The sequence below is a fragment of the Caretta caretta genome, chromosome 1 (assembly GCF_965140235.1).
Source record: "Caretta caretta isolate rCarCar2 chromosome 1, rCarCar1.hap1, whole genome shotgun sequence".
NCBI classification, from domain to species: Eukaryota; Metazoa; Chordata; order Testudines; family Cheloniidae; genus Caretta; species Caretta caretta.
Genome location: NC_134206.1, coordinates 28,443,094 through 28,470,273, shown reverse-complemented (window position 1 = coordinate 28,470,273; position 27,180 = coordinate 28,443,094). Strand labels below are relative to the sequence as shown.

General features: G+C 42.8%; 2 protein-coding genes across 4 annotated transcripts in view; both read right to left on the bottom strand.

Moving 5' to 3' along the window:
* Positions 1 to 17,425: 17,425 nt before the first annotated feature.
* Positions 17,426 to 24,542, bottom strand: PANX1 (pannexin 1). The gene is made up of 3 exons (XM_075127961.1): positions 24,318 to 24,542; positions 19,244 to 19,467; positions 17,426 to 18,137 (listed from the first exon to the last, which is right to left on the bottom strand). The coding sequence occupies exons 1-3, from the start codon at positions 24,540 to 24,542 to the stop codon at positions 17,426 to 17,428; spliced, it is 1,161 nt and encodes a 386-aa protein (XP_074984062.1).
* HEPHL1 (hephaestin like 1) overlaps positions 19,328 to 27,180 on the bottom strand; it is a 104,277-nt gene continuing 96,424 nt past the window's right edge. For all 3 annotated transcript variants that reach the window (XM_048843133.2, XM_048843152.2, XM_048843161.2), the window contains one exon: positions 19,328 to 19,467. The gene's annotated coding sequence lies outside the window, so the exon portion shown is untranslated. The remainder of the gene's footprint in view (positions 19,468 to 27,180) is intronic.

The following is a 27,180-nucleotide window of genomic DNA, read 5'->3' as shown; positions in this document are numbered from 1 at the left end:
GAACGACAAGTGTGCACTCAGGGCTATACAGACTGTTCAGTCCTGTCCATGAGTCTAAAGTTATCTGAAAGTTTCCACGTGAGTATTCCATCATTGCACCGTACTTCGGCTATCTAGTAAGATTTAGCTAAACTTCTACAATTGCAGGATGCAGACTCTTCCCAAACTATTTCAATTTCCCTCTCACAAAACCAAAAAATAAAAGCTTAGTACATACTAAGGTCCACATTTTCAAGAGTGATCTTTAATTTTTGCTGCCTCAAATTTTACACCATTTTATGGCCTGATTTTCAGAGGTGTTGAGCCCCCAGATTTTGAAGAAAGGGAGGTGAGATTGAGGTGGAGTAAAGAAGAAATGAAAAGAACATGGGGAAGAGCAGAGTGACCACAACTAAGAGAAAGAAAGAGGGAACTGGCGGGGATTGGAGATGAGGAACACAGCAAAACAATCACATTTTGTCAAGTAGTAGCCTATTCCATATCAAATTTTAATAATCCGATTTGGGTTTGGAAGGAGTTTCAGGAGATTAACACCTACGAAAATGAGATTCTAGGGCCCAGGTCCAGGAAGGTATTTAGGCTTCTAACTTCTCTTGATCTCTATGAAAGTTAGGAGCCTAAATACTTTTGTGGATCAGGGCCTATGTGTCTAAAACTGGGCACCTAAAAATGCATCCCGAAATTAGAGGCTACCTTTGAACAGTGAGCCCTAATGTCTAGTTTTTTTAAAATGTGGCATTTCTATAATGTTTCCCATCCAGTGATCTTAAAATGCTTTACGAACATTCATTTGAGGCTGTGACACAGGAAAGTAAGGCATCATGAGGTTAATGCCTGAAGTTTTGAAAGCATCCATTCATTTTCTGTGCCCAACTTGGCATTTAAATGTCTAAAATTTGGCATCTAAAATTTCAGCTATTAAAAATGAACAATCACTCTGGAAAAATATAGCCCTAAGTAATTTGCCAATAGTCTCAAAGGAATCCCATAGTAGAACTAGATATCAGAACCCAAGTCTACTGACTCCAAGTTATGTACCTTAACCAAAAGGACTCCCTTTCCTTCCTTCCTTCCCCAAAAATATCTTTATCCATTTCAAATCTACATAGGCAGAAAAACTCAGTCACCGTCCACAATCTGTCCGCCTGGATTTTCCGCTTGAAGTTCAAATGACCTGGTCTTTAATCCTTTCATTGAAGGACAACTAAATGGTGGTGTTTTAGGTGAACTAGCTTGTTTCAGATAGATATTTTTAAAAAGTACGTAGGGGTCAACATTTTCAAAGCCTTCCTACTAGCTTATGAAATATTCTGTCAACAAAGATGGATGATTTTCTTGCTACTCTAGAATAGCTTCTACACAGAGAAGAAACAGTGAGAACAGCATGCACATTAATATGTTCCTTTTTGAAAGGGGTGTTAAATATCAGTCTTCTAGCGGAGACCTCAGATGTCAGATAAGTACTCTTGAGATAATAATGGGCACTTCTGCACTCTGGTCATCTGGCAAATTATATGGCCGGTGTTATGCAGGAGGTCAGACTGGGTGGTCACAATGGTCCCTTCTGTCCTGAGATATTTTCGTTGATTTTTTTTTTAAACATCCAAAGTAATTTGATACAGGTATATAATTTTCTATCAAAGTCTATAGGATGGCTTAAAAAACCATTGCAAAGGGAATCATTCTGTATTCAATTCTGTAGGACTCTTCCATAAGGGTAAAATCTTATTTAGAACTTAGAGGCGAAAGGAAGCGAGTACTTGTTTGCTTTATAATCAAAACTGGTTTATATAATTAAATCTATGTACTCTACTCCTTTGCACTGTTCATTGAAAATGTGGATGCCATATAATGTATACTAACATCTGCTTTCTCATTTGGGAATTGTGCTCTTTGAGATCAACTTGCTATTTCCCACTGTCTGATGTTGCAACTGAGGAGAGAGGCCACATTCCTGACCCTGAAAAAACCTTTCGAATTTCCTCTCTCTTCAGGGAAGCACGCATCTTTCAGACGAGACCTCAAATATGAGGTGATGGACAGTAAAGATCCCATGACTACAGTCTGTGAGTGTATCAATTTGCCATGGTATCATTGCCCCAAATTTCCTCCCTTCTACTCTTAGATTCCTGGCCACAGTCCTGTCACTCCAGAGGCAGCTGGTAGATGATGGTGGAGGGAGACACAAGGCAGGGGGAACAGGGGAAATTACAATGGGGTCATAGGAGCGACAAAAGGGAAATTAGAGGGGGAATCAGCTCAACCTCTTAGATGGATATACACAAATGCAAGTACTATGGGGAATAAACAAGGAGAATTGGAAATATTAGTATGTAAGCTAAACTGTGAGTTAATTGGCATTGCAGAGTCTTGGTGGGATAAGTCTCATGACTGGAATATTGCTATAGAAGGATATAGCGTGTTCAGGAAGGGCAGGTAAGATGAAAAGGGAGGTGGTGTTGCATTAAACTTCAAGAATATATACTCTTGTTCTGAGGTCCGGAAGGAGGCAGGAGGCAGACCAATTGAAAGTCTGTGGGTAAAGATAACTGGGGTAAAAAAATAGGGATGATGTCATAGTAGGGGTCTTCTGTAGACTACTAAATCAGGAAGAGGAGGTAGATGAGACACTTCTAGAACAAATAACAGAACTACCCAAAATATGAGATCTGATAGTAATGGGGGATTTTAACCATCCAGACATCTGTTGGAAAAGTAATACAGCAAAGCACAAAACTTCCAATAAGTTCTTGGAATGTACTGAGGACAACTTTTTGTTTCAGAAAGTGGAACGTAACCGGGGGTGAGGAAGGGTGAGGGAGAAAGCCATTTTAGACTTAATTCTTTCCAAGAGGGAGGAATTAGTAGCGAATGTGGAGGTGAAAGGCAAGTTTGGTGAAAGTGATCATGAGATGGTAGATTTCATGATTCTAAAGAAAGGAAGGAATGATAGCAGCAGAATAAGGACTGTGCACTTCAAAAATAGCAGACTTCAACAAACTCAGAATTTGTAGAGAAGAAAATAGCGTGGGGGAAATCTAAGAGAAAGTGGGCGTTCAGGAGCGCTGAAGGTTTCTCAAGGAGACAGTATTAAAGGCACAATGGTAAACTATCCTGACACACACAACGCACAGTCAACCTGTGGAACTCTTTGCCAGAGGATGTTGTGAAGGCCAAGACTATAACAGGGTTCAAAAAAGACCTAGATAAATTCATGGAGAATAGGTCCATCAATGGCTATTAGCCAGGATGGGCAGGGATGGTGTCCCTAGCCTTTGTTTGCCAGAAGCTGGGAATGGGTGACAGGGGATGGATCACTTGATGATTATCCGTTCTGTTCATTCCCTCTGGGGCACCACGCCTTGGCCACTGTCGGAAGACAGGATACTGGGCTAGATGGACCTTTGGTCTGACCCAGTGTGGCCACTCTTATGTTCTTATGATACTAAAACACTGTGTGATTTAATTATTAACCAATCAGGATGCTTTTACTATGTTGTTAACTAATTGTAGAATACTTAGTCAGCCATTTTGCTGTGAGGATAATATATTTATAAATAGTAAACAAGGAGGTTTGATCATTAAGAGCCTGTGCTTTCTTCCCTGGGAGTCAATGGGAATTTTGTCATTTCCTGACTTCAGCAGGAGCAGGATCTGTCCCAGGAGTGTAACCTCCTTTTTATCTCTCATGCTGGTACTAAAGAACGAGACTCTGTTTCTGAAAGACAGATTGCCTAGCAACCATCAGCTAATCAGCCCCCACCACAATCACTATAAATATCTTCTTTGATAAGAGTCCAGATAAGACAGTCAGGGTATGTCTACACCAGGGATCAGCAACCTTTGGCATGCGGCCGGTCAGGGAAATCCGCTGGGAGGCCAGGACAGTTTGTTTACCTGCAGCGTCCGCAGGTTCGGCCAATCACAGCTTCCACTGGCGGCTGGCCCGCGCTGCTTTCCGCAGCCCCCATTGACCTGGAACGGCGAACCGCAGTGGAATTGGCCTGGGGCTCCCCACAGTGCCCGGAGCCCTTTAAATCGCCCCTGAGCCCCGGGGTTCCCAGCCGCCTCTGTAGCTGGTAGCTCTGGGGGTGATTTAAAGGCCCCAGGCCTCTCAGAGGCAGCCAGAGCCCTGCAGCCTTTAAATCTTGATTTAAAGGCCTGGGTATTTAAAGGCCCCACCTCTTCCAGTTGAGGCCATGCCCCCCTGCTCAGTACTCTGGAATACTGGTAAGTCCTTTAAGTCACTTTCACCCTGTACAATTGGCCTGATGATCCCTGACCTCAATTGACCTGATGATCAATTGGAATTGATGACATCCCTGACATCAGTTGACAGATGGAGCAAGCAGAGTGCAAATATGCTACAGTTATTTTTGTTCTGAGCCCATTACGTTTTTCATTCCCCAATTTTTGTGTTTAAATTCATAACCTTATTTTTGCACTAACATAGTTCTAGGCATTTTGAATTTTCTTTCTTTCTTACATTTTCTTTGTTTGACGGAAAGAGGCCAACATTTTCCAACCTCTGGTGTAAAGCTAGGCCCCTAAATCCATAGTTCAGTTCTTGACTAAAAATGGCCTGATTTTGATTTGATTACATGGCCATTGAAAGCTGGATTCTGCCACTCTTATTCATGTTGTATAAATCCTTCCTCTGTGAGCAGCCCCACCCATTTCAGTAGGAGTACTATGCAGCATAAGATACTAATCAACTTGAATACGGTGGCAGAATACAGCTCTAAACAGCCTTTTAAGCCCTAATAGTCAATCTTATTGCAGTACCGGAAGGGTGCTGAATTCACACCTCTGCTCTTGCTATTGTTTCGATTAAGGGAGTTTTCTGTAAAACCAGTTTAAGAGCATGATAGCAAATGTACACTTGGCCACAATACTGTCACAAGAGAAAAAAATTAAATGTACTTAGAACAAAATTATAGCAGTTCTTAGGCCTGGTCTACACTAGCAAATTAGGTCGTTTTAACTATATCGGTCAGGAGTCTGAAAAATCCACATACCTGACTGACACGTTTAAGATGATCTAAGTCCCTGTGCAGACCATGCTAGGTTGATGGAAGAATTCTTCCATAGGGTAGATTAGTTCTAACTATTTACATATGGTCTCATACATGTCATAACCCTTGTATGTTTTGGTCCACAGGTCAAAAACAAGAATGCAATCTTAATTTGGAGACAGTTGTCCCTGTCAAGACTAGGCTTGTGTCATAGGATCTCTTTCCAGACGCACAAAGAAAATTGAATTGTTGATGGCTGACTCGCTTTCCATACAAGCTCAAGCTGCCACTTGACCGTCTCTAATATACCTTTAGAATTTACTATGGTCCTCTGGAAGCAGCAGTTTAATGGGGGCACTCATTCTTTATGCACAGTGCACAGGGTTATTTTTTATTTGGAACAGTTTCTCTGGTATTTATCTCCTATGGTTTGATCCAACTTATGCGTGGAAAGACTCCAACTCTGTTTCAATGAAATTTGGATCAGGCCCTTGCTAATAGCTCTGTCCACCCAGAGATATCCTTGGTGTTGTGGCTGAGTAACTGATTATCCTCTCCAGGAAAGGATCAGCCCACTGCTCAAGGCTGATAGGGGTGCATGTAAGTTTCATGCTGAGGCACTTACACAGGTGGGTTGGGTAGGAGAGATCACGTAAATAAAACTTTGCAGTTCCTCATAGGGTCTCTGAACCTTGCCCTTGGTCCTCCTCCTCCATCTTTAACTGAACAACCCATAGGCTTGTGGTCAGCCAAACTCTGCTCACATGCCAACAGGTGCTTCCAGATTTCCCATTGTCATGTGTGGAGTGCTTATATAGTGAACTCACCAACTGGTGATGCTGCTGGGACTGAAATTTAATAGCGAAGGACAATTCAACCTTTCCATGTATACAGTGACTGATTGCTCTAAAAAGGACCTATCAGTTATAAATTGTTAACATATTTTTGGTGATGTTTTGGGTTTCCAGAAGGACTTTACACCATATTCATCCAAAGAACAGAAAAGATCACTGCCCGTGACTGTAACGAGGCTTGTTGTTCCAGCTAACAAAAGCAACTTGTGTGTCTGATGTATTGTGGGGAACGTGTCTTTCAAGATTACAGTCAAGTAAGTCTGACAGCATTGTAACGGAGTTAATCTCTCTGTGCATTTCAGTATATAATGCATTCACCCATGCCCATCCTGCCATGAAAATAAATCACATAAAAACAGTGATATTCATGTAATTAAAATGACAAAGGCCAAAGACTTTCCTTTTTCCAGACAGCACATTTTAATTTGGACTGACATTGAAGGAGTGCAATATACATCACTACTTTATCTTGCTGTTTGTACATTTAGCAACTGTTAATTTCCAGCCTCCATGTGCTAGTGATGTTTTAATGGCAGCCAATATGATTGCAATACACAGACTAGCCAATTTGTTTAGGGCCCAGTCCTGAAGTCAAGTTTACATGTTTACAAGTAAATGGATGAACAGGTCTGGGTTCTTAATTTAGAAATCAATTGAGAAACTACATCAGTAACATCAAAATATGGAGCATTTGTTGTTTTCAGAAGAACATTTTCAAGTATTATCACATGTTTGGGGACTTTTATTGTTTTTACTTGTGTGTAAGAGGGTGTATTTTTTTAAGCTTAAAATTTGGAAGGTCAACTGAGTACTCAGAGGTTTCAGAGTGGTAGCCGTGTTAGTCTGTATCAGCAGAAAAAATGAGGAGGACTTGTGGCACTTTAGAGACTAACAAATTTATTTGATCATAAGCTTTCGTGGGCTAAAGCCCACTTCATCAGATGCATGCAGTGGAAAATACAGTAGGAATTATATATACATACACATATACACACACATATATACAGAGAACATGAAAAAGTGGGGGTTGCCATACCAACTCTGAATGAAACCAATCAATTAAGGTACGCTACTATCAGCAAGAGAAAAAAAACTTTTGTAGTGATAATCAGGATGGCCTATTTCAAACAGTTGACAAGAAGGTGTGAGGAACAGTAGGGGGAAAATTAGCAAGGGGAAATAGTTTTTAGTTAGTGTAATGACTCATCCACTCCCAGTCTTTAGTCAAGCCTAATTTAAAGGTGTCCAGTTTGCAGATTAATTCCAGTTCTGCTGTTTCTTGTTGGAGTCTGTTTTTGAAGTTTTTCTGTTGAAGAATTGCCACTTTTAGGTCTGTAATTGAGTGTCCAGGGAGGCTGAAGTGTTCTCCGACTGGTTTTTGAATGTTATAATTCTTGATGTCTGATTTGTATCCATTTATTCTTTTGCATAGAGACTGTCCGGTTTGGCCAATGTACATGGCAGAGGGGCATTGCTGGCACATTGGTAGATGTGCAGGTGAATGAGCCTCTGATAGTGTGGCTGATGTGATTAGGTCATATGATGGTGTCCCTTGAATAGATATGTGGACAGAGTTGGCAACGGGCTTTGTTGCAAGGATAGGTTCCTGGGTTAGTGTTTTTGTTGTGTGGTATGTGGTTGTTGGTGAGTTTTTGCTTCAGATTGGGGGATGAGTCATTACACTGCCTGTAAGCGACGACTGGCCTGTCTCCCAAGATCTGGGAGAGTGAGGGATCGTCCTTCAGGATAGGTTGTAGATCTTTGATGATGCACTGGAGAGATTTTAGTTGGGGACTGAAGGTGATGGCTAGTGGCGTTCTGTTACTTTCTTTGTTGCCCAGTTGCAGAGTGACTGTCCCCTGAATCATCACCAAAATATCTCCTGAAGCTATTCCAGTCTGCAAAATTGTGTTCAAATCAACCTGGAAGTGTCCCTTTAAAGAACCACCGCACTGTACCGTTCAGTTTAAAAACAAACATCCACAAGCATCTCTCCAATCATGCTTTCACAAACAAAGACTTTTACTACACTGCACTAATACTCATGTTGCTAAAGAAATGGACACAAAGTTATACACCACAAAAATACTTGACTTTCGTGAGTTTCAAGTTTTAAGGAATAAAAACTTACTAACTATTCCATCCAATGCTAATACATTACAAGATCTTACATCTCATTACTTTGGAAGTAAATATGCAACACACAATTTTAACATTTGACATGCTTCATTTAAATACACTATTCATAGATTCTAAGGCCAGAAGGAACCACTATGCTAATCTAGTCTGACTTCCTGTAAAACACAAATAATTCCTACAGCAGAGCTTTTAGAAAAAAACATCCAATCTTAGTTTAAAAATGGTCAATGATGGATCGTCCACCATGGACCTTGGTAAATTGTTGCAATGGCTATTTCCTGTGTGAATTTGTCTAGCTTCAGCTTCCAGCCATTGGGTCGTGTTCTACCTTTCTTTGCTGGATTGAAGAGCCCATTATTAAATATTTGTTCCCCATGTAGGTATTTATAGACTGTAAAGAAGTCATCCCTTGACCTTCTTTGTTAAGCTAAATAGACTCAAGGAGCTCAATCACTACAAGGCATATTTTCTAATCCTTTAATCAGTCTTGTGGCTTTTCTCTGAATTCTCTCCAATTTATCAACATCCTTCCTGAATTGTGGGTACCAGAACTGGACACAGCATTCCAGCAGTGGTTGCACCAGTACCAAATACAGAGGTAAAATAACCTCTCTACTGCTACTTGAGATTTGCATTTATACGTCCCAGTATCACATTAGCTCTTGTGGCCACAGTGTCACATTGGGAGCTCTGCTGATCATCCATCATGAGCCGCCAATCTTTGTTTAGAGTCACTGCTTCCTAGTATAAGGATCCTCTAAGTATTGCCTACATTCTGTTCCTAGATCAATATTTACATTTAGCTGTATTAAATGCACATTGTTTGCTTGTGCTCAGTTTACCAACTGATCCTGATCATTCTGAGTCAGGGACCTGTCCTCTTCTAGGTACATTAAGTCAGCACTATTATGTCTGTTGTTGTACCTCTTCAATAGGGATTTGGAGGGCCTTAGCCATACTTTTCAGTAGTTTTTGAAATCCCTTATTGTTGCCCATCTGTGTGGCCATCAGCCTCACAGCCCCTCATCAGCCTCTTTGTCCTCTGCTTGAGGCTGTGTTGGAACCAGGAAGGGTTACTGGGGTGTTTATGTGTGCGGTGCCGTGGAGGAGACAGTCTTCTGCTCCCTCAGCTCACAGTTGCTCTGAGCTGACCATAGTCCCCAACAAGGGCACCATGGGCAGTGGTGAGTAAGAATCTGGTAGCCGGGGATTAGAGAACCATTAGTTTGGGTTCAGTGGATCCCAATATCATTCTTATAGGGAGTTCTGACACTCCTCACAAGATGTAAAGGGCTGTGGTGAGAAGCTGGGTGAGTCAAGATGCTGCTGGTACAGATATTCCTTGACCGCCAGTTTCGAAGATCAAGCTGAGGAGAATGTGCATGCTGGATCCACGGGCAATGCAGCGGACCCATGGTGCTGCAAGAGTGGATAGAGTCGGTGTCGAATGAAATGCTTATAGCTGACAGCAGGGGAAGATTGGGGTTCTGCAGAGCCATCGGTGCTAAGAATCTGAATGGTGCCGTGTGAGGTGGCGTAGACAGGTGACCTGGAACCAGGTTTTCCCACAGCGGTATCGCAGTCTCCACTAGAGTCATGGTACAGGTGCCCTGATCAGCCTGGTTCTGGTGCCAAGAGAGTCTGTGCCATGGCCACTGAGGTAGACAACATTGGGCTTTCATGCCAAACTTTTTCCCAAAATCCTGGATTTTGGTGCTGGGCATTACAATACCGTATGGTCAGACTCAGCTCAAGACTGAGCTTCAATAGGAACCATTTCAGACTGTGGAGTCTCAGATAATTATTGGTATCATGGGAAGCTTTCTTTAGAAGAAACCATGGTAGGCAATCTACCTCTGGGACTTCTGGCTCCCTGCTGTCTGTTGGAGGACAATGTTATGGTTCTAGTCAGACAATAAGCCTGCATTTATGATCCGGGGCTCTGAAGGTCCTCATGTGGAGGGGGGTGGGGGGTGTCTAATGAGCCTGGTTTGGAAGCGTATATCATGGGCGTAGTCATTAGGAAGACCTGATGGCGGGCCTCCCTGTTCTTTCTAGCCTGACAGCTGAAGGTCTCACAAAGGGTGTATTTACTGGGACTGTGATTCTCCCAGACAGGGGCACGACGATTATCCATCAGAGGCTGGGATAGCTCCCTTGCATGAGGGGCAGCATTTGAATTCGGGAGAACTGGATGACACCATACTGGTGACGAATAAGATTCTAACAACTAAAAAGGGTCGCAACAGTCAACCTAATGACTAAAACGCTAACACTATAAACACTATGAGCTATAAATAATAAGAGAGAGGCTGGCCATCTCTGAGAGTCAGGCTCCATCTCTAAGCCCTGAGTTGGTGAGAAGAACTGAATAGTGGATAGCGTGCCTCAACCTTGAAACATGAGGACTGAGGAGTTCATGTGCATTCTAAGGGTACTGTAGGCCGAAAGACTCCAATCTCTGGCAGATGCACACCATCAGAGGAATGTACATATGGATGATCAGTAGCTTTTAAGGTTTTTTACAGAGGGGTTGTTTAATTAAAGAGGGTCAGATGGCCATTTAGAAAAATCTCAGCTCCAATTTAAGAACAAACAAGGAGTACCGATTTCAGAGTTAAATAGACATATTTCTGGATAAAACTATTTTAGAAATAGCCTTTTAAAAAACGATCCTTCCTGTGACAGAGGGTTGCAGGTTTGCTTTGGAGCTATCATGCAATATGATGCACCATTACGTTTGCTCACACCCTAAGATATTTAAACTGAAGACGTGTTTTTCTCAATTTTGGTGGAACAAAGTGCTTGTATTGCAGCTATTGTCTCTTCAGCAAAGAGGCAGCACTCTGGTTTTATGTACTGTATTTTGTTACATTAAGGCTTATCTTGGCCATAAGGTATAAAATACCCAAGTAGTTCTTATTGTACTATCCTAGCACCTAGGTTGTTCATTAATAATTTTGAGTGAAAGGTTTAACACTAATTACTTACTGGTTATCCCATTCACACTATCAACAAATCTTTTTTGCAGTGTTGATTCTACATATGTTAGAAGGAACCCAGTGAATAAGCTAAATGGGAAAGCAAATGTTAAGACTTATTTAGATACTGCTAGGCACTGTCATTAATGTTCTGTTTAAGTGTTTTTTAAACTGCATTTTTGGACAAAAGTTATAGCTGACACTAATCAGTTAAAAGGTCATTCTCATGCCAGACCATATGATAAAACCAGTGACTATTTAAAAGCTGTGAAAGATATGCATTACCATTCTGGTAATTAAGAAAAAAATCTCTTCCCACTACAGTAGAACGTCAGACTTACAAACACCCAAGTTACGAACTGATCGGTCAACCACAGTGGCGGATTAAAGATTTTGCTGCCCCTAGGCCCTGAAATAATTGCCGCCCCAGTTCACCTCCACTCCGCCTCCTGCCCTGAGCACGCTGCCGGGTCCTGCTTCTCCCCGCTCCCTGCCAGTGCTAGTGCGCGAAACAGCTTCGCGAAGAAGGGGGGAACGCGACTCGCTTAGGAGAGGAGGCGGGGCCGGGGCGGGGATTTGGGGAAGGGGACCAATGGGGGCAGGGAGGGGGCGGGGAATGGGTGGAGTTGGGGCGGGGCCTGGGGTGGAGGGCGTGAACCAGCGCCAGGTGAAGCAGCCTCTGGCAGCTATTATAAATATGCCGCCCCTGCAAATTTGTCGGCCTAGGCGTTAATACGCCGCTGGTCAACCACACACCTCATTTGGAACAGGAAGTGTGCAATCAGGCAGCAGAGACAAAAAAAAAAAAAAGAAGCAAATACTGTACAGTACTGTGTTAAATGTAAACTAGTAACACAAAGGGAAAGTTAAAAAAAAAGATTTGACAAAGTCAGGAAACTGTTTCTGTGCTTGTTTCATTTAAATTAGGATGGTTAAAACCAGCATTTTTCTTCTGCACAGTAAAGTTTCAAAGCTGTATTAAGTCAATGTTCAGTTGTAAACTTTTGAAAGAACAACCATAATGTTTTGTTCAGAGTTACGAATAACCTCCATTCCCAAGGTGTTCGTAACTCTGAGGTTCTACTGTATATTCAAGAGTTCCATGGTAATTAGGCTTAATTTGCCATTTGAAAGAAATGCCATGATGCTGACATGAACCCCCATTTGGAACATTGTTACAAATTGAATGAAACGCCCCCACAGCAATTAAAAAAACACACCACATGAACGAATTATGGCAGTACCTTTCTGAATTACAAAATGCCTCTGTGGATCAATGATTTTGCCACAAAATATGTCCATATTTCTATCACCACATCATCATCCTCTTCTGTTCGGTTTGTTTCAATTACCCTTTGTATCAGATCTTTAACTAAGATTGCAAACTCTGAGGCAGGGACTGTCTTCTTCTGTATCCTGCCTAGCCTAGTGGGCCCTGACCTGAGGCCTGTAGTTGTTACTGTAATATAACTGAGAATGTCATGCATGCTTTTCTTATAAGGCGTGTCATGGAAGATGTGCGTTCTATACTGTATTTGAGACCCAATAAATGTTAAAAAGTGGCTATTTTAAACACAATGGATATAAAATACAGGTTCTTGACATCAGCATAGACAAGGCAAACCCCTGTAATAGGGGTTATCACTGTTGTTCAGCCCCTAGTCTTTAGAATCCATTATTCAGAGGGACAAGTTAATATCAGTTAAGAAATAGAATTAAGGATTGAAATCTTGCAGTCCATACTCAAATAAAACTCCCATTAACTTTACAGGCTAGGGAGCCAAGAACACTTTAGTTCTAAACCCAGATCTAACACATCTCCTTTGATACCCACTGCAATGAATGGGATATTTTACCTTAACATAGTGTGATACAGGAGGGCCAAGGAACAATGGGAGAGTGCTAGAGGGGAAATATATAAGCTCAAGGCTAATTAAGGTGTGGTTCCCTGTAGACTAGGGAAGGTGGCTTCAGGTTAATTGGAGCACCTGAGTCAGTTAAGGCCCTTTTAGGAACCTAATAAAACCCCCTGTGTCAGGCAGACAAGGGAGGAGGAGGAAGGACTGGAGCTTGGAGTGTGTTGAAAGATTTGGAAGATCTGAGAATTGAAGTAAGGGAGACCCTGCCCAGCAGGACAGGTAGACTCCCTCCCCCCCCAGCATCTAAGGACTGAGCGTAATCCCACCTAAGGGGGACGAGGGTGAGAAACCCACAGGAGTTGAGAGGGGCTGGGACTCAGAGCGAGGAGCAAACCCAGACCCCTCCCCTGCTTCTCTCCTCTACCACCTTCCCAGGCTAGTAGCGGGGCCCTTGGCACCCAAGAGCAGGGGCAAAGGGGGGCATCTTAGCTCCCCGCCAAGAAAAGCTCAGGACCCACCAGACTAAAATCGGCCATCTTGCCACAATAGATGGAGTAAGAACTGCAGAACTGGACTCTAGGTGGCAAGTAACAAAGTCTGGCATTTCCAGCACTCTGTTACACACACCTCCATACCATGCCATCTCAGGATGGAATCTGTCCATCTGTTTCTAGTGTCTATACAATTCAGTGTTTTGTCGCTGTAAGCACACTTCTACTGTTTAAATGGTCTCAGCTTCAACTGCTGCTTCTGGTAATTCATTCTGCATGCTAATTACCCGATGGATTTCACTTTTCCATAATTCATATTTAAGTGGTTTTGTAAATAGTCAAACTCTAGATGATGCCTTTTGTGATACGAGGTTAACTGTACGACACGTAAACAGTCTGCAAACTGGTTTATCCTCTCTTGTGAGCTGCTAGGACCCCAAATCCAGTCTATTCATTGAGAAAGGCAGTGTCCTGTGTTCGGTGTGGCTTGTACTGGAGGTAGGGAGAGAGGGCAGTTGCCCTGTGCTATAACCCTCAGAAGAGGCGCGTGCAGGAGCAATCAGCATGAAGAATCTATAAGTCTTTGACGAACCTTCTTATCTTCGTTGCTTGAGCTCGTATTGCAACTTGGGAGCAGATCTGTTAAAACTAAACAAAAGCAAATGCTTGTCACAATGAAAATCCATCACCCCATTTCGTCAGAAGCAAATATTCCTGCTTTCCGTACAACAAAATACCAGCCTCAGAGATTTAAAAAACACAAACCCGCAACCTGTTTTCACCTTTGCTTTGTACTATAGCGAGGCTAGTGTGTGGCTTTATACAGGGACATACTCAAAGGGCACCCTCCTAGTGGCACTACCTGTCAAATGCTGAGCCCGAGGAGCACCTTACAGCTTCCTTTTGGAAATGCAGAACCCAGAGCTAGTGTAGAACCACGAGCTGGTGCATGGGGTTCTGGAGCCATCCCCCAGGCATATCTCCACTTCTAGGGTGGTCTGTAGTGCTAGGATTCTGGCTGTTCCTGTCCTCTGAGGTGTGGGAAAGAAGTCTTCTTGGCGCCTTTTTTGTTCTTGTGCAAAGGAACTAGAATCAGTACCTCGGTTTGTAAAATCTTTTATTAAATCCTGCTAATATCACTATAGGCAGGCGAAAATGTGGGGGCAGTTAAATGCGACCCTTAGTCCTCCTAGTGCAGATCAAAGACCACAATCATCATACTCAACCTTCATACAAAACCTATAAAAATGAGAGCTGACTGGTGAACCATACATCCATTTCATGGCACCTTTTGAGTTTCAACATTTGTTTTCATTCCACATCGGAACACAACAAAAACCTCTTGAACACTTTCACAAAACAGAATCAAGTTGAAAGATCAGTTTTCAGATTCAAAAAGGTCAGGTTTTCAATAAGTTACTCCCTCTCAGCGACTGGAGAATCCACCATGAACCTCAGAAACTTTCCTGTTGATATCGATACATTTTAGCTTTGACAAAACAGCACATGCCAGCAACAAACAGTTAGTCACCAGTGTTCTGACCAACTCTAATAAAAACATTCCTGTTAGGGCATCTTGGATTTTTTATTTTATTTTGCAAGTGTTTATATGGGGGAGGGGAGTGACATAGAATACTACATCATGAACATTTCTCTTAAGCTGATGCTTCCTCCATTATATTAGGCAGAAGAGACAGTATCACTACTGTGCTGAAAAATTATTTAAGTATCCCCTGCCTTGGACACTGTTCTTTGACTTAATCTCAGTGTTCTCCAGTGCTAACATAGTATCTTTCATGAATTCCTTATGCAGGCTAACAATGAGTTGTCACTGATGGACATTTTACAAAGAATTCCTAAAAATGTTAGCGCATGCTTCTAAAACATATTGGTTAAGGGGATATTGGCAGCAGGTTCCTGATGTTTCCATTATTGTTCCACAGCTGCATCTGCAGTTCCCTCCTATCTGAGCTAAATATGGTCAGAGTTCCCAGCCATTCCCGCCACTGCAGGAAGAGGCTCTCTCTCTCTCTCTCCATGTACAACATGACTGGTAATTTCCTTCAAACAGCGATTTGGAATCACAATCAACACCATAAGTGGAAAGAGCATTATCTGAAGCCAGGTTATGTTTCTGTAGAAAGAGCAGGATCTGAGTGAGTGCTCTGTAATATAAAATATGCTACCCTCATTACCATAGTATCTGAACACTTATTCTCGTATTATCATGATTGCTCAATAGAATTAACCAGGTCTGGGCAGGGGATGGACTATTATGGTTTAAGTGCTCTATTCTGGATTCTGACACCCTATGATCCTGGTGAAATCACTTAGGGACAGATTTTCCCCTCTCCTCTGTGACCAAGTAAGGCCCCACTGCAGTAGAACTGGAGTGGTCCCTCTGCATGTGGCAATGGTCATGAAGGAGCTGTAGACATAGCTGCTGGAGCTAGGGATGGGGTGGGGGTGGGCGTGCTGCCACGCCCCCAGGCTTGAAGTGGTTTCCATTATATACAAGGTTTACAGTTTGGTTCAATGACTCTCAGCACCCCCACTCTACAACTTGTTCCTGCATTCCAGCTTGTAGATCACAAACCAAGAAGGGACTGCTGTGACCATCTAGTCTGACTGACTGTTTAACTCAGGCCACAGAACCACCCTGAATTAATTCCTATTTGAACTAGAGTATATCCTTTAGAAGCATATCCAATTGTGATTTAACAAATGCCAGTCATACGATCCTTGGTAAATTGTTCCAACTAGGTTCTCTGATAAAAATGCGTGCCTTATTTCCTGTGTGAGGCCCTGCGTACATTACAGGGCCGTTGGCAGCATAGCTATGCCTGTGTAGCCCCCTAGCATAGATGCAGTGTATAGCGACAGAAGGAGGAGATCTGATAGTACAGGAATACCACCTCCCCTACTGATGTTAGCTATGCTGACAGAATCCCTCTAACTGTATCTACACTGCGGGATTTGTCAGCATACCTATGTCGGTCAGAAATGTGGGTTTTTTTCATATTCCTGGCTGTCATAACCATGTTGCTGTAAGTTTTAACTGTAGATCAAGCCTTAGGAATCCTTTGGTGCAGAGTACTACCCCCCTTAATGGGCTCCCTCCACCCCTGAACAGGGGAGGTTTGGACAGGGAGCATGAGAGAAGTCTAGCTGGCTTAGTGGCTTATACATAAATAGTTTCCCTTGCCACACAGAGTAGACAGCCAGCAATAATGGGGCTCTGCTGCTACCCTGGCGCTAAAAGGAGTCCCTTCCCCAACACCACCCCATCGGATCTCGCGTGTGTGTGAGAGAGAAGAGGGAGGATTAACTTCTATGCATCTTTGTTCCTGTAGCCTGAAGAATACCAGCCTTTCACACCGTCTTTAAAACAAAATCATGACACCACTAACTTCCTCATCTTATCTTAGTTCTATCTCTAAATGCAAACACATTGTACAGTGACTGTACACTTTACTACTTTGTTCTTAGTCCTTTGGATCAATCACTCAGTAACCAACAGCTGCTACCACCACTTCTGCTAGGCTTAAAGCTGATGAGACCTGAAGTCAGGAAGGGCTAACACAGATCTAAGAGCCTCTTCTGGCTCTAGCCCTCTGCCACAGGTTAGACCCCTACCCACAAATCATGCAGGAGAGCTAAGACAGGCACATGACTTCCTTACTTTTTTCCTTACCCATCAGTTCAAATTACCCAAGTAATATTATTGCACAAACACCATATTAATTGGAAGTGACATTTCTCAAAAGCAAGTGCCTAAGCTGTAGGTGGAAAAATTGCATCTTTGCTTATCTATTTTGCAGGCACATTTTAGGCATCTATTTTTGAAAATTTGGTCCATTATGACAAACAAATAAAAATACTACAATAGCTTTCAACAACATAACCCTCCTGTGGTTTAATTGAAGTTATAAGAATATAAGCAGACTGTATTGTTAGGTATAAGCTAGTCAATTTTCTTATACAGCACATTTAAGTCTTTGCACACAATAATTCTAAGGCTTCTATTTGCTTAGATGCAGAATTCCATAATATAAGAAACAATTTTTCTTCTTATTCAGGCCTATATTAATGGATACACCATTTAAACACAACAAGCAGCCCAACTTTACCTTGTAGTTCTGTTGTATTCCTTTCTGATTCTTCTGTAATTTTCTCTTCAGGCTTTTCTTTTACAGCTGCTGGCTTTCCATCTACAGTATCTGTCATCTTAATCGTACCAAGGTTTGGCAACAGATGGATTATGTTACATTTCCCAGGGCCTGCAATATTCTCCAGCACTTTGAGGCACTTGTATGATTTAAGCTCACTTACATTTTCCTCAATAAAGAGGAGGTAGAGGCTTAAATCATCATAATTTGACTTGAGTTTCAGAACATCAAACGTTGGCAGAATTTCATATACTTTAAGAATGTCTGAGCTTCGCCTGAATGGGACGAGCATGGCATACATTACAAGAGGCATCACCAAAAGATACACAATTAAGTTAATGTAACTGAGTAGCTGGAAGACACCAACAGCAATAAGCTTACATTGAATTAGTTCTGGAACTGTTGTGTCATTCTTTAAGATTCCAGTTTTGATGGTGCACAAAAACTCATCAGTCATAGAGGACAGACTGATATAATAGCCCAGATAGAGGCATGCAAACAGGATAATTGCTAGTGTTAGTAAACGGCAAACAACATATTTGATTATTAAGTTTTTGGAGATTTTCTTTGTCTTCAGGTATTGTTCCACAATGGGGTATTTAAAGTGGCTTTCAGATATCTCCCACAAACTGGAAAAAGAAAAAAAAAAAACAGACCAATCATTGCAAGAATCATTTTGCCATATTAAATAAGCCAAACACTTTGACACACACAAACAAAAAAAACAGGCCTGATTCTGATCTCACAGACACTTGTAAATCACGAGTTACTCTACTGAAATCAATGAAGTGGCACTTGTGTAAAACAGATGTGAGGGCAATCTCAAAACCAGAATTCCGGTACATTCATTAGGACTGAATACAACTGTTTACAAGACAAGTAGAAAGGTCAACAGGAAAAATGCCCAAGCCTCAAACAGAATAAGTAAAATACTAAAAAGAAATTTTTAAATGCAACTCAAGCATTAATACTCAAATCCAACCTAAGAGAAAGAACGGACACAGCTGCAACATGTCTTACATTAAGATGAAAATGGCATTTTACCTGCCAGGACCTAACTTCAGAGATCCATGCCTACTCACTATTAAAGAAACAATTTTCAGTTCTTATTTGTAATTTTTATTTCGTCTGAAGAAAGAGAAGAGGAGAAACTGCTGCACTGTCCAGGGAGACTGTGAAACTGAGGTTGGTTAGAACAGTGCAGCAACTAATTCAAGAGAGGGAGACTGGAAAAGACAAATATTTTAAAAAGAAGAAAAAGAAAAAAAGGAGTCTTTGCAGAAACAACTCTAAGAACAGCATGGCAGGGGAGCCCAGTAGTGGCTTTCCACATCAAAGGATGTGAAAAATAACTATACCGGTAGATAAGGAATGCAGCCACCAGCACTTCCTAATGCTGTTTTAGGCAATACTGACATCCATTGTAGCAAAGGAAACACAGAGCCACCTCAGGCTGGGACTGGTCTACAAAGGGAGAGGAAGAAGACCTGATTTTCAAGTATTTTGTTTGAAAAAAGTAGCTATTTGTAAGTTCTAACTCCACACACACATTTTATCATCAATTTGGGATCTTAAATTTTTAATCACAGTTTTAAAAAAACATTTCAGCTCATCTTTAAAATGTCTGCTATAAATTTACAGTATGTGTCTGTGATTTACAAGTGTTCCAAACATATTATACTTATTAAAGGCTAAAAGAAATAAAGGCCAAAAATACCAAGCTACAGCACCTTACCTCTGTGTCAAGTTTTCATTAACAGCTGGAGGCAGGCTACCGGGGTCTCTAGTGTCTCCACTGTGAAAGCTGTTAGCTGCTTTGATTGCCCTGTTGTAGGCCTTGTCAAGTTCTTCCATAATAAATTTCAGATCTGAGCAAAGATGAGGTGCTGCAGTGAAGCGCCAGAACAAGCATGGTAGATACAACAGGATAGCAACTAGTAGCAGGATATATGGGAAAAACTGGAAGAGAAAAATAGCATTAAAAGTTGTTAGATTAGAATCAATCTGTAACAAAACAAGCCAAATAAGAATATTTTCTTGGGCAAGGCACTCTGTCTTATAAAACCCATTCTCACACTAACCAGGGTGAGTAGGAAACTTTCTTAGTGGGTTGGGGGAAGGGGGAAGCCAAAAATGTATGCAGAATTTAAGCTTTTGTTCTTTTTTAAAGAAAGAAAAAGAAACGAAACCAGGAAATAGTCCTATAGCTACAAAGAAAAGCTCCCATTGAGAACTAATGCAGAGCCATCTTCCTGGGTGTGCAGACAGACAGATCCACTGCCTCTGCTGCTGCTCAGAGTTTGCCAAACAGAAGCAGAGTGAACGTAACAAAATTCGGGACCACATTTTCACCATGGCTATTCAGAACTGTGTGGGCCAGTGTGAAACTGACAAGAACGTCATTTGATGTGGACACAGTGGCAAAATGAGGACAGACACGTGCATGGCATTAAACAGCTGGCCGCACCTTTTATTAAGCTTTAACACAAGGGAGGGGCACTACCTTCCCATCACTCATACTCTCCTATACCAGGCATTTAATTGGATCCAGTGCAGGGGTTACAGAGCTCTGACCATATACCATGGTGTAGGCTCTCCTCAGCCTACTCCCCCAACGCCCAGGATTCAGTTCTCTGAGTCCTAGCACCCTTTGTTATGGCGAGGGAGACAGAGGGTGTAGAGGGATGGGGACCTTGGCCATGGGAGCGACAAAGTCTCACCTTATCCCATGAGCCCAAGGGCCATCACCAAAATCCCAGGTCTTCTACCTCAGCGAACTATTCATTTTATTTTTTGACTGCACTGGAAACAGGCTGCAAGTTGTGAGGAATTAACAACTCAACCCAAGAACCTCAGTTAAGTACTAAGCACCTTTGTACTTAACCAATTGTGGCTCGAAGGTGCTGCGAGGAAGGCGAAAAACTCCCTAATTCTCAGTCAACTGGCCCCAGGAGAAAAAAATTCCTTCCTGATCCCCAAATTGGAGATTGGCTAGACCCGCAGCACCTGTCAGGCCGGGTTCCCATTCCTAGTTCAGGATGGGTAGGGTGGGCTGCTGGAACGGAGCAGAAGAGGATCCACATGGCCCCAGTTCCAGGTTGAATCCTGGGAGCTGGGAAATGTAGGCCAATCAGCAGTCCACCCTACCTGGGAGTTGGTCAATTGCAGGGCTCTACATATTGGTCTCTTGGTAGTAATTGTTTTATAAAACTTTCAAACCTGATTAAGTGTTACTACTTTCTTCCCATATAAGGATGGTTATAAAACACATGTACTGCAAGCTTATAACACTATTCATGCCAGTATAGCCTACTCAATGCATGCTCTTATCACGTGTAAATAAATCATATAATAATGGCAATACATTCTCAAGGCTGTTTGTAGTAGTGCTGTAGCTGCACTGGTCCCAGGATGAGACAGAGACAAGTTGGGGGAGGTACTGTCTTTTATTGGACCAACTTCTGTTGGTGGATGGGACAAGCTTTCGAGCGTCCCAGAGCTCTTCTTCCGGTCTGCTCGTCCCTTCCACCAATCTCACCCACTTTGTCCCTCTCAATATATTCTCAAGGCACATTTATATTAAATGTATAATGTATAAAGCAGCAATAATATCTGAAAATCCTTTCAAATGCATATATTGTCTAATTCTACCAAACATAATTATCCATCTTATTCATCCATGAACTTCTAAATTACCATGCTTTAACTTTTAGTTCAAAGCATATTCTAATGAACTCCAGTATCAGAACCCAGGGAATTGTATTTATAGTCATGATGACCAAAATTCATTTGGTTTTAAATTATAAATTTTTTTTTCCCTCAACACATACATTTGAAAGTCCATGAAGAGATCATCAGCTGGTTCAAATGGATGATGTAGTTCTACTGAAGTCAACGGATCTACACAGATTTCACCAGCTGAGGATCTGGCCCACTCAGTTGGTCACTGTGGCTAGTAGCCCTCTCTTGCATTTTCAGCAAAGATAAAGATGCTACCTGAATCTGCTCTGTGTTACCTGATGCACATACGCCTATGGAGGAAAGCTGCTTCCAACATCTAACACAACTGTGACAAAATCCTGTGAATTGCCTCGACTCTTACTCACTCTCTTAGCATACCTTTATACATATACCTTAGGAAACAATGTCTCTCAACAGCAGGAGACGATACACACTTTGACTACAATTAACATGCCAATCAGGAAACGTGCCGTGTTCTAAAACGGTAACAGCCAAGTCAAAAATTTACAAGCATTAATCATAGTAAATAACAAATTTGTGAAGCATTAATTGCTGATTAAAACCTGAAATTGTTGTGCTACGTGTGGCATGGGAAGCTTAACTACTTCAGCTTCTATTGCTGGCCACTACTTATATTGCTTGATCCCATCACAGTTATATGTGGGCAAAGACACTGGTTCAGTTTTCCAAGTCCTCAAGAAAAATAGTGCCATTGTGCACGCATTTTATAATCGGAACAGATGGGGCAGGGTGCAAGGGGGACTAGCCCAGACACAAATTAGTTTTCAAAAACTCATCATGATTAGGAAGTGAGGAAGACTGTGATTTGGGTGGGTGGGGGACTTTCTAGCCAGCAAGGACCCAGTGCTGGGCTGGGGGCCATGCTGCTTCTGCAAAGCAGCCTGTCCCTACCCCCTCACACCCAAAAAGGGGATGGCTACAGGGGGGAGTGGCCTCTAACAGTGTCAATGACCCTTCTTAGCCAGCAGGGACTCAGCTGCTGGGCTGGGCACATACCTTTACACCTCCTGGGTTGTGGGCTGGTTGTGGAATTTATTTACTTTGAAATCTTGTCCTTCTGCCACCCATCCACAGCTCTCACCACATCCATCTTCTGCCTCATAGCATCAGTTATCCTCCCTTTGCCCCACTGGCTCCATCACCCCTTCCTGGTTTCTCTCACCCCTCTACAGTCGCTCATCACCTCTATCTAGTCTTCTTCCCCTTTCCACCTCAATCTTCTCCCTCTTCTCAGCCACAGCCATACCCCCTTCCTCACCTCTCATGATATTTACCCAGCTGTGGCCCTCCCTCCATTCCCCACCTCCTGCACCCGTCCCAGACCCCACCTCTGCCCCTCTTGTGCCTCCATTCCTAACCTCATGCCCATCCCCCTCCTTCCCCCTCTCTTGATGTCTCTGGATCACCCACTCCATCTCTTATTTAAAAAAAAATTACATCAATCCAGAACCTCTTCCTATCTTGCTTCTTTCAGCTCCTGCTCTCACAGAGACCTGGATCCCTTTGTTCAACATTGCCTCTTTAGCTGCCCTCCTACAGAGAGGCCTTTCCTTCTCTCACACTCCCCACCATGGATCAGACCATGAGGTGGAGGTGAGGGTCACAAGAGCAGAAGTTTCTTGTCTGCTCTCCTCCTCTAACCCCTCCATGTGCCTCTTCATTTCCTGCTCTCCCTCATACCCACTTTCATCCCCTCCCCTACTCTTCTCCTTAACCTCATTCTCCTGTGGCTCTTTCACCTCACAATACAAGCATGTTCCAGTCTCTCCCATCTTTAAAAAACCCCAACATGTTTGACCGCATTTGCCCCCCCTCCCCCAGTCTCCTTTTCATCTCTAAGCTCATTGAACACACTTCAGAATCACTATCTGGAGTTCCTCTCCTCCAGTTCCATTCTAGACCCTCTCCAATCCGGCTTCCACCACTTGCACTCAAATGATATTGCTCTCACCAGAGTCTCTAATGACCTCTTCCTAGCCGGAGCTCAGAAACAGTACTCCATTCTCATCCTCCTTGACCTATCAACTGCCTTCTACACAGTCAACCATGCTTTTCTTCTTGAAATCTTTTCCTCCCTGGGCTTCCACAGCACTGTCCTCTCTTGGTTCTCTCTCATCTCTCCTTCACTGTGTCCTTCAGGGGATCCTCCTCATCCCCCATCCAGCTTTTTGTGGAGTTTCCACTGCAATCTTTCCAGGATCCCCTTCTTTTCTCCCTCTACACCTTATCTCTGGGTAAACTCATCTTCAAACACAAATTCAATTACCAATCGCTGTACTGATGACTCACAGATCTACCTCTCTGCTCCAGACCTGTCTCCTTCTGTTCAAACTAAAACCTCTGCCTGTCTCTCTGACACCTTCTTCTGCATGTCTGGTCACCAGCTGAAATTCAAAATGACTAAAACACAGCATTCAATCTACCACCTTCAATTCCTTTCCCTCCACCTCTTTTCTCAACCATTGTGCACACCACCACCACCCTGCCTGTCATGCAGCCAAATAACCTGGTTGTCATCTTCAACTTGATCCTCTCTTTAGGTCCTCACATCCAGACTATGTCTAAATATTGCAGATTATTTCTGTATAACATCTGTAAGATACAGCCTTTCCTATCCATTCACACAGCTAAAACTCGCACCCAGTCTCTCATCATCTCAAGTCTCAATTACTGCAACATTATTCTCTCTGACCTTGACAAATGCAATCTTGTCCCTGCATCCATTCAGAATGCAGTTGCAAATTTCATTTTCCTAACCCACTGCTTTGACCATGTCATGCCCCTCTTTTTGCATTCCTCCACTGCCTCCCTTTTCTCTATCAAATTAAACATAAGCTTCTTGCCTTCACTGTTAATGTCCTTTACCATCAATCTGCACCCCACTTATCTTTCATTCACTATCGAGATGCTGACTCCCACCTCTGGTGAGACAATGATGCCAGCCTCTCTCCTCCACTTATTACATTTTCAAACAAGAATCTTTGTGCTTTCTCCCAGGCTACCCCTCATGCTTGGGAGGTGCTCCCCACGAACCTCCACAAACCTACCTCATTATCCTCCTTCAAATCCTCCTTTGCCATGACACCTACAAAAATCCAGACCACTGATTTGTTGAACCTACTGCCTATCTTGCTGACCAATATCATTCCATTGTTTCTTGGTACTCCTCCATCTGTTGTCTCTTGTCTTATACCTAGATTATAAATCCCTTGATGTAGAGACTTTTTGTTCTGTGTTTGTAGAGTGTGTGGCACAATGGGGTCCGGGTCCATGACTAGGGCAGGTGCTGGGCTAATTAATGATAATATTAATGAGAACATAAGGGGAACCTTGCAGATGTTTGTTTTGTGTTCCACACCTGGAAAGAAACAGCATTTGTGCCTGTTTTATTTGGAAGCAGCAGTCTTCATTTACCAAGCATTCCATGATGTTTTCAAGGTCTGGTTCATAACCCTCTTTCCTCATCTCATTATCCTCATCAGTTTTTCTTTACGTGTGTTAACTTGTGAACAGAAGATAATTTCCACATGAAACTTCTGATATGAACGCAGAAGCAGAGAAGAAAAGCAAAAGATGATCGGACAGTAGAATCATAGGAATCAGAATGGAAAGGATTTATTAAATTATCCAGCTCATCTAACCAATATTTAAATAATCTTATTTACACTGCCATACCGATCTTTTAAAAAGAACAGTGGGCAAAATAAGTCTTCACTTTAAAAAAAAAAAAAAATTCATGACAGTTGTACCTGGATAAACAACTGGCGCTTGGTGTATGGATCAAAGCATGCAATTTGCCTTTCAAAAAATTTTATTTCAATGTCTCACAATTCACAAGGTGGCAGCATTACATCAAGGAGTGGAGAGATGTCTCTGGGATAGTTTGCATTACATTAGCCATGTTTCTTGTTGGTGCTAAAGATTTATATGGTCAAATAAATTGAAGAGTTTTACTATCCCTTAAATGAAATTCAGTTTTGCCCCAGAGTGCTTTAGTTCTAAGATTATGAGTAGGGCCTCTTTTAACAGCATTTTGTGAAGTTTATAATGCTGGATGTGAACTAGTAAATATGAATACAGTATACTCCTGTTTATCCGAAACCCTATTATCTGAACTTCCACGTTATCCAAATCCCTTCCTTGTCCCCCAGCATGAGATATGTGCTGCAGAAGGCACGTATGTTGTGCAGCTCACGATAGGGGAAAAGGAGGGGATTCGGATAATGCAGAGGTTCAGGTAATAGAGCAGAGACTCCCAGCCAGGACTGCGAGGAGGAGGAGGAAGAGGACGCGTCCCTGGCCATAGGGGAGACCATACTGCCGCTGAACAGCTCCTGTGGCAGTGCAGGTTACGATCCTGATGGGGCAGAGCAGAGAGCCCCCCGCCCGCCCCCAGCCAGAACTGAGAGAAGAACAAGCCCCTGGCCATGGGGAAGGCCAACCTGCTGCTGAATGGCACTCGCCTTTTCAATTATCCGAACGCCTGATTATCCAAATAAAGTCCATCCCCCCCATGCTATTTGGATAATCTGGAGTTTAAAAAGAGCTCTCCAACCTCGAGACTCTCATAAATAACCAACCTTCCATACAAATAGACTTTACGAAATAAGACAGGAGATCTACATTACACATTTCACCTCTCTACAAAGGAAAAAGGAATGTAAGCTGTCTAAAACCCTACCTGCCACTTGGGGCCACAACAGTGGTACCCCTAACTCACCCAGCAATATCGTCAATCTATCCAGCTACACACTCAGCCCGGCAGATGAGTCTGTCCTATCTCAGGGACTCTCTTTCTGCCCTGCCACCCCCACAAACATGAGACAGTTCTGCGGTGATCTGGAAGCCTACTTCCGCCGTCTCCGACTCAAAGAATACTTTCAAGATGACACTGAACAGCACACTGATACACAGACACCCTCCCACCAACAGCACAAGAAGAAAAACTCCACAGGGACTCCTCCTGAGGGTCGAAATGACAGTCTGGACCTATACATAAGGTGCTTCCGCCGACGTGCACAGGCAGAAATTGTGGAAAAACAACATCGCTTGCCTCATAACCTAAGTTGTGCAGAACGCAATGCCATCCACAGCCTCAGAAACAACCCTGACATTATAATCAAAGAGGCTGATAAAGGAGGTGCTGTTGTCATCACGTACAGGTCTGACTACCAAAAGGAGGCTGCCAGACAACTCTCCAATACCAAATTCTACAGGCCACTTTCCTCAGATCCCACTGAGGAATACACTAAGAAACTGCACCATCTACTCAGGACACTCCCTACACTAACACAGGAACAAATCAACATACCCTTAGAGTCCTGAGCGGGGTTATTCTATCTACTACCCAAGATCCACAAACCTGGAAATCCTGGACGCCCCATCATCTCGGGCATTGGCACTCTCACTGAAGGACTGTCTGGATATGTGGACTCTCTACTCAGACTCTATACCACCAGCACTCCCAGCTATCTCCGTGACACCACTGATTTCCTGAAAAAACTACAATGCATTGGTGATCTTCCAGAAAACACCATCCTAGCCACCATGGATGTAGAGGCTCTCTACACAAACATCCCACACACAGATGGAATACAAGCTGTCAGGAACAGTATCCCTGATGATGCCACAACCCAACTGTTTGCTGAACTCTGTGACTTTATCCTCACGCACAATTATTTCAAATATGGTGACAATTTATTTACCTCCAGACCAGTGGCACCGCTATGGGCACCCGCATGGCCCCACAATATGCCAACATTTTTATGGCTGACCTGGAACAACGCTTCCTCAGCTCTTGTCCACTCACGCCCCTTCTCTACCTACACTACATTGATGACATCTTCATCATCTGGACCCATGGGAAGGAAACTCTGGAAGAATTCCACCACGATTTCAACAGCTTCCACC

Excerpts from the sequence above, each read along its gene's own strand:
- PANX1 (XM_075127961.1), bottom strand. The coding sequence starts at position 24,542 with ATGGACCCGGACCCCATTGTGCCACACACTCTACAAACACAGAACAAA. Across the intron at positions 19,468-24,317 it reads ATTTGAAGGAGGATAATGAG|TTTTTCCCATATATCCTGCT; the intron begins GTAGGTTTGTGG and ends TTTCTCTTCCAG. Across the intron at positions 18,138-19,243 it reads AATGAAAACTTGACACAGAG|TTTGTGGGAGATATCTGAAA; the intron begins GTAAGGTGCTGT and ends TTCTTTTTCCAG.